This window comes from Boleophthalmus pectinirostris, unplaced genomic scaffold, assembly GCF_026225935.1.
Source record: "Boleophthalmus pectinirostris isolate CB_2022bp ecotype Guang Dong unplaced genomic scaffold, ASM2622593v1 HiC_scaffold_1855, whole genome shotgun sequence".
NCBI lineage: Eukaryota > Metazoa > Chordata > Actinopteri > Gobiiformes > Gobiidae > Boleophthalmus > Boleophthalmus pectinirostris.
The window spans coordinates 1-8,000 of record NW_026571135.1 but is presented as its reverse complement, the minus strand read 5'-3'; the positions used below and the strand labels follow the sequence as shown (position 1 = coordinate 8,000).

The following is an 8,000-nucleotide window of genomic DNA, read 5'->3' as shown; positions in this document are numbered from 1 at the left end:
TTCATGTGTTTACCAAATGACAAAATAACATCTTTTTGAAATAAGAAAACTACGCAGTGAAAACAGTCAGAAATCTAAACAGCTCAAGTTAAAACACATTTTATTTAGCTCATTTTAACAGATTTTTACAGTTATGTCGACAGAAGTGAAGATCTGTGAATGATGAGGAAGTCGGACCATCACCATAGAGATGAACAATTTAAACTCAGTCTTTTGAATGTGAAAAGGTCTCAAAGTGTTACATATTACAGGAAGCTGAAAGCATGAAGTGAAATGTGAAGAGAGTAGAAAGTTGAGTGTTTGAAGTCCTTGCACATAGAGGACATTTCCTTCCTTCCTGAATAAAGCTGCTTAAATGGTGCTGGTCACAGGGGCGGCTCAGAGCAGCGTGGAGCAGGAGTGTGGAGCCTGTACAGCAGCAGCAGCCTCCTGAGCCTGACTGAGGACAGCTGGCTGCAGGGACAGCTGTTCTCCTGTAGGGTGCACCACCACGGACACGTCCACGTCCAGTCACTGCACAAGAGCCACTGCTTAGAGCCACTGCTTAGAGCTGCATGGGCCCTGAACACGGAGCATCCCACAGCTGCAGTAAGACTCAGATGTAGAGTGTGACTTTTGCTCAGTGCACAGGCTGAATAAAACATGTTCCATGACAACAAGTGCTCTGTCTTTTGTTCTATGAGCTCCAGCAAATGGGACGTCTCTGCTTATTTCAATATTCATGTCTGTACATTACACTTCACAAAAATATAACAATAATATTGACAATAAATAGAGCCGCAAGCAGCAATGATGGGCCGCTGCCTCAGTTTCCCTCTTTACGTGAGTCCCACTGTCGACTGTGAGACACAATCACACCTTCTCTTCCTCTTTGCTACACTAATGGAGGCGTTTTTACAAAGTTTCAGGCAAAGTGTGCGACAGCACCACAGGAAGAAGATTAACAATGTCCCTACTCCTCTAGATCATTTTCACCAAACTTGAGCTCATTCTGACAAATGCCGGAGGAGTTCATCAAACTGTATTTGTAAAAAAACAAAAAAACAAAACTAAACTAAAACAAAACCCAGAGAATTTGTGATCATTGTATCTTTGATATAAACATGGGATTTTTGGTCTTCACGACAGCATCAATACAGAGTGTCACTGACTTGATTTATAAACTGCTCATTTGACACTATTATATTATTAATATTATTATTTAATAATTCTATTATGAATTATACAAATGATTATATTGTTAAATGATGGTTTCATCTGGATAATACTATACAGTTTATTATGAAATACCAAAGGAGCAAAACACATCCATGTGGTTCAGAGCAAAGACATTTATTTGTATTTCTTTATTTGTTAAATTCATTAAAGTCACAATAAAATAAATCTTCCCTGGACTTTCCCAGAGGCGCTCTGCAGGCTGATCCCAGTGACTGTGTCAGTGGTGGGAACACTGCAGTGTGCTCAGTGTGTGGGACACTGGACTCTGGGAGCCCTGGCTGGCCTCACAGCTCACAGCCACGCCCCCCTCCCTCCACTGCTGTGCGGGGAGCGTCAGGCTGCTGCTCCAGCTGTAGTGGCCGTCCTTTTGCGGCACCGCGGGGCTCCGGCTCTGCTCCCCGCCCGCACCGCCACCGGACACCTTCCAGGACACGCTCCAGTCTGACGGGAAGCCCTTGTTGGCCAGGCACACGAGGGTGGCCTTCCCCTGGGCCAGCTCCTCTCTGGAGGGGGGCAGCACCCAGAGGCTGGGCTCCACTCGGCCCACTGTGGACACACACACAAACACACACTTACACACACTGTGAAGGGCAGATTTTTCATCATAATTGGTTGACAATATGTAAGTTTTAAAGATGTAAGGAACCCAAGGCATTCACTGGTTACAATAAAATGCCTTTATTAATTTACTGCAGATCTTAATGGACAACTTCCAAAGTCTATGGTTTTCCTCAAGGAAAACTGACGTCTCTTCCCCAAAGAAGACCACTGATCCATGAAACGCTCCTTTTGAATCTTTTTTAGAATATGTACATTTTTTTCCCCATGGAATTATCCAGATAAAAACAAAAGGTAATATTTGTTGGCATTAAATTAAAATCTGTGGAACGTTATAATAATAACATTCATAATTCTGTGGAACATTCCAAATAACATCTTCACAGTATTCAGGTGGTGAACCTCACACCAGTCAATCTCGGACTCTAATTATTTTCCAAAAAAAAACTTAAATGCAAGTCAAAATACTTACAATACTACTAAATACTAATTAGTACTTTTTTTTTTTTTTTCTCTCACAGCAAAAGTCACTTTTAGCCTGAACTGAGTGAAAACAGAACTGAGAGGCTCCACTGAAGCTGAACAACAGAACAGTTTCAGAGCTAAAGATAAACTAAAAAGTTGAAGTTTAGGTTGGTCATAAAGAAAATATTTTTATATTCTTCTTTACATTCTTTTTTTCTTTTTTAAAATATCAACATTAACAAATAAATACAATTATGTTCAATTATGATATACAATTTTAAACCTTTACTTATATCAGTTAGATTAAAAAAATATATATTTACAAATGTAATTAAAATCCAGAATGCCATATTAAAATACTAAAATTATAAAATTCAAAAAGTCTGATTGTGAATAAAATATTTCTGTATAAATTGAGGTGAGTGACTGTGGGGATGATAAGAAGACACTGCTCACCCAGAACTCCAAACAGTATTTAGAATAAAACAGAAAAAAATCAAATGATGTCAGGCTTCAGAAATAGAAACAGATGAACCACAAACTAAACCAAAGTGTCATTTAAAGTGAACATAAAGAGATGACTTACAGTTGAGCTCCAGTCTGGTTCCTCCACCGAACGTCCACCACAGTGATACAAACTCATGGAGTGGTCGTACAAAAACCTGCAGCCGCTCAGAGAACACCACAAAACCATTCAGCTGTACAGAGACTGATAAACAACTGACAAACAGCTCACATTTACACATTTAAACTGAAAAACACTGTTCACAAGGAGATGACAATGTTTTTATTCAGAAAGAGGTGGACTTAGTTTTTTTTTCTTAATAAAAAGTAAAATAAAGAAAAGTGACAATATTTTATGAATTGATTCATGAATTGATGAAATGATTTAAAATCAAATGCTTCAAGATACTAACCAAGTAAATATCAATATATCAAATATCAGCATCAAATTTAAAAAAAGACAGACCTTTTACAATTCTGCATTAAATTTTAAAATACACCAGGAACCAATATGGGTCTAATTCTGCTGACACAGCCCCTGCAGCTGTTCAGTGTGCTCCATGTCTGTGTGGGAGCCTCATTTCCATAGACAAACACTTTGCATGAACAGCTGCATGGTCCAGTGGGACACTTTATAGTCCTGAGAGGTGCACTCTGGAGCACTGGCAGCTGTCCTTCATGACAACACAAGCCACATACGGCCTCCTCATCACCAACATGACTTTGGTGTGCGTCCTCATGTGGACTGTCCTCTGCTGCTGCTTCACAGGTAAAGTCCAGAGAGTCCCACTGCTGTCCTCTGTCCACATCCGTCCCTCTGAGACCAACCAGACTAAACCATCAGGTGCTTTGTGTTTGTGTGTTCAGAGTCCAGAGGACAGGTGACAGTGAGTCAGGCTGGAGCAGTGAGGGCCGCCCTGGGGGACACCGTCAACATAGACTGTAATCTCAGTCAGGATCTGTACAAGTTTAAGGGAGACATCTACGTTCTGTCCTGGTACCAACACAGAGATGGAGAGCCTCCTAAAGCTCTTATATATAGAATTTCTAATCGAACCTCAGGTGTCCCCAGTCGTTTTTCAGGCAGTGGTTCTGGGTCTCACTTCACTCTGACCATCAGTGGAGTTCAGCCTGAAGACTCTGCTGTGTATTACTGTCAGAGTGTTCACTACATCAACAGTCAGAATGTGTTCACACAGTGAAAAAGACTCGTACAAAAACCTTCTCAGACTGAAGTGAAACTGAACTGAGCTGTGGCGGTGCTTCCTTCATCGTGTGTTTATGTAGAAAACACATGACACCAACTGAAAATTGAAAATTCAGACTTATTGAGTCAGTATTTTATCTCAAACTGGTGTACACCACATTTCCTGATCAGACTAGTATTGATCTGACAATAAAATATTTACTTTCATTCACATTGATTAAAGTTTTCTGTCCTGTGATGGATTTCCATCAAACGAAGGCACTCGAGGTCAATCATGAGACTGATGCAGATCAGAGGAGAAAAAATAAGGGGTGTCCAATACATCGATCACGATCTACCAGTCGATTGCCAAGGTCGTGTGGGTAGATCATAGTGTCGTAGTATTTGTCATGCTAGCGCCTCGCTCCTCGCCTTTTCATGCTCTCACTCCTCCCCACATACAGCACACAGGCTCCATCTTTTCTGCGCCGATGAGAAGAGCAAGATGAAATGCGAAGCAAAAACAAATCTAAATGTATGTTACAGTGTTGGCACAGAGGAGCCTACAGCACAGAACAGACCTAACATGACATGTGGCTGAAGTTTGCTTAATAAAAGTGCACAGATGCATCTGTGTTTGTCACCATGTGCGTTTGGTTTGATAAATGTGCAGAGGCTGGAAAATCCCACTGCAAAACAAGTAAGAGAATGTAAAGGAAAGACTCAGAGTGTCTCAGTTCAGAACAGTTTGTTTGGCTTTGTAACAGGTCGATCATTTTGACTTGGTCATTTTAAAAGAAACTCACAAGCTGAAGCCCCTGACCTAGTCTCATTCACTTCACCAGATACACACACACACACACACACACACACACACACACACACACACACACACACACACACACACACTACACACACACACACACACACACACACACACACACACACACATATATATATAAAGTTCATTACAGTTGAGATTTATTTTTGTTTACGGTGAGTTTGAATGAGGAAATAATGTTAAATGTGATATTGTGAAAATAATTGTCAGAGAGACACAAAAATGAGACAAACTAAATAAAAAAAACAAAAAAAACTTATTTACTCACAGTGGGAAGAGGAACCACAACTTTTACTCAAGTAAGAGTACTGTTATGCTGTACTATATATTACTCGAGTAAAAGTACTGTTACATTGTACTATATATTCCGTATGTAGGAGTTAAAGTGCCAGAAAAGTACTGTACAGAAAATGTAGTTGTATTAAAAAGTTAAATTAAACATACATCCACCCGTATTTTCTTAAATGGCATAAACCTTCAGTGCTTTTTTTTTTTTTTTTTTTTTTTTTAATCACACATTCCTCATTCAAATTCACCCGTCATTTTGCGTCAGAAATAGAAGAAGATGTAAAAATGAACAGTGCATGTTTGGTTTGTTTTTCCTCATATTTTCTTGTTACAGAGTTGATTACATGTGTTCACTTACCAGTGTTGTTTTTTTCAGTGTTGTAGAATTTGAAAGAAGTGACTGCCACACTGACTGATGTCGCTCCAAACATGGTTCTTGTGATTTCTGAAGCAGTGGAGGAAAAACTCACTGCACTTGTTCAGCTCACGGAAAACTCAAGTTATTTATTTTTCACTGAACTTTTTGTCCAATGGAAATAAAACTGAAATCCAAACACCTGATACTGTCCTCGTGATGTTTTAAGTATACTTCTACTACTACTACTACTACTACTGCTGCTACTACTACTACTACTACTGCTACTACTACTACTACTACTACTGCTACTACTACTACTACTACTACTACTACTGCTACTACTACTACTACTACTACTACTACTACTACTACTACTACTACTACTACTACTACTACTACTACTACTACTACTACTACTACTACTACTACTACTACTACTACTACTACTACTACTACTACTACTACTACTGCTACTACTACTACTACTACTACTACTACTACTACTACTACTACTACTACTACTACTACTACTACTACTACTACTACTACTACTACTACTACTACTACTACTACTACTACTACTACTACTACTACTACTACTGGGGCGGCAGTAGCTCAGTTGGTAGAGCATTCGCCCACTGATCTGAAGGTTGGTGGTTTGATTCCAGCTCTTGACATAAACATCACAGGTTGAGTGGTCAGATCCACTGACCCACAGGTTGGCTGGTGTGATTCCAGCTCCCACAGATGAATGCTGTTGTTGTGTCCTTGGGCAAGACACTTAACCCACCTTGCCCACAGTGTCTGTGTACACTGGTGTGTGAATGGGTGAATGGTTCCTTGTTGTAAAGTGCTTTGAGTGCCTTGAAGGTGGAAAAGCGCTATAGAAAAATGTGACCATTACCATTTACTACTACTGCTACTACCACCACCATTACTACTACTACAACTGTACTACTACTTCCATAACTATTGCTAACAAGACCACTACAAAATCCAAATACTACACTACACTACACTACACTACTACTTTACAAATGCTGGTATTTCTATTACTGCTTGTAGTACTACTAGACTTAGCTATTTGTTTTACTACTACTGCTGCTACTGCTGCTACTACTACTACTACTACTACTACTACTACTGCTGGTACTACTACTACTACTACTACTACTACTACTACTACTATTACTGCTACTACTCCTGCTACTGCTGCTACTACTACTACTACTACTACTACTACTTTAATTCTACTGTCTATGTCATGCACCATTCCAGAGTTTCCTCATGACACTCCTCTGGTCTGTTCCTCAACTTCTCATGTAAATGTCAATGAACAGCTGCAGGTCCAATGAGACACATGGTCCACTGGGACACATGGTCCACTGGGACACATGGTCCACTGGGACACATGGTCCACTGGGACACATGGTCCACTGGGACAGCTGCAGGGTCCATTGGCTTTTTTTTTTTTTAATTTGTGAGTTTGGGTCAAAATCTCAGGACATGTTATTATATAATATTATATAATATTACGTATCTATTTATATACGTATTTATAAAAAAGAAAATAAAACAGGACAAAAGAGAAAGATGAGGCGTAGTCACATGTGAGTGCAGAGAGTCTTTATTGAAGTGTGTGTCTCAGCAGCTCCACACACAAAGATGCTTTTGATGCACAGCTCTTTATTTGGAGCAGAAGCTCCAGTTGGGACAGAGGCCTGTGTGCTGTGCTGCAGTAAGTGAAGTGGAGCTGTAGCTGTAGAGGCGTGAGCTGACAGCAGAGGGCGCTCTGCAGGCTGATCCCAGTGACTGTGTCAGTGGTGGGAACACTGCAGTGTGCTCAGTGTGTGGGACACTGGACTCTGGGAGCCCTGGCTGGCCTCACAGCTCACAGCCACGCCCCCCTCCCTCCACTGCTGTGCGGGGAGCGTCAGGCTGCTGCTCCAGCTGTAGTGGCCGTCCTTTTGCGGCACCGCGGGGCTCCGGCTCTGCTCCCCGCCCGCACCGCCACCGGACACCTTCCAGGACACGCTCCAGTCTGACGGGAAGCCCTTGTTGGCCAGGCACACGAGGGTGGCCTTCCCCTGGGCCAGCTCCTCTCTGGAGGGGGGCAGCACCCAGAGGCTGGGCTCCACTCGCCCCACTGTGAACACACACACAAACACACACACAAGTTTTTCTCCATGGAATTATCCAGAAAATAACAAAAAGTGACTCCATCAAACCAGTATTTAATTGTCAGTACAAACACATGTATTGATGTAAACGGAAGATGAAAGTGTTGAAATTGTTCTATGGAACATTCCAGGTAAAGCAAAAACATTTTCAGGTGGTGGACCTCACACCAGTAATCTTGGACTTCATTACTTCCAAAAAATATATAAGAAAGTCAACATACATTTAAATATATGTAATGTTATCTAGAATAATAATAGGAAATGAAATACTTTTTTCAGTACAAATGTAACTTTTAGCCTGAAATGAGTGAAAACAGAACTGAGAGGCTCCACTGAAGCAGAACAACAGAACAGTTTCACAGTTAAAGATAAACTTTAAATAAAATCCCCACAGAAAACAAA

The 8,000-nt window shown here is 40.8% G+C and overlaps 3 gene segments (V, D, J or C); 1 reads left to right on the top strand and 2 right to left on the bottom strand.

Moving 5' to 3' along the window:
• Positions 1–1,316: 1,316 nt before the first annotated feature.
• LOC110156533 (Ig kappa-b4 chain C region-like) lies at positions 1,317–3,002 on the bottom strand. The segment is given in 2 exon segments: positions 1,317–1,764; positions 2,828–3,002. Coding segments are annotated over 2 exon segments (489 nt in total).
• Positions 3,003–3,319: 317 nt separating this feature from the next.
• LOC129409122 (Ig kappa chain V region K-25-like) lies at positions 3,320–3,965 on the top strand. The segment is given in 2 exon segments: positions 3,320–3,514; positions 3,613–3,965. Coding segments are annotated over 2 exon segments (426 nt in total).
• Positions 3,966–7,084: 3,119 nt separating this feature from the next.
• LOC129409123 (Ig kappa-b4 chain C region-like) lies at positions 7,085–7,609 on the bottom strand (the record flags this gene model as incomplete). The annotated part of the segment is given in 1 exon segment: positions 7,085–7,609. A coding segment is annotated over 1 exon segment (374 nt), but the record flags the coding sequence as incomplete, so codon positions are not given.
• Between the last annotated feature and the right edge of the window lie 391 nt (positions 7,610–8,000).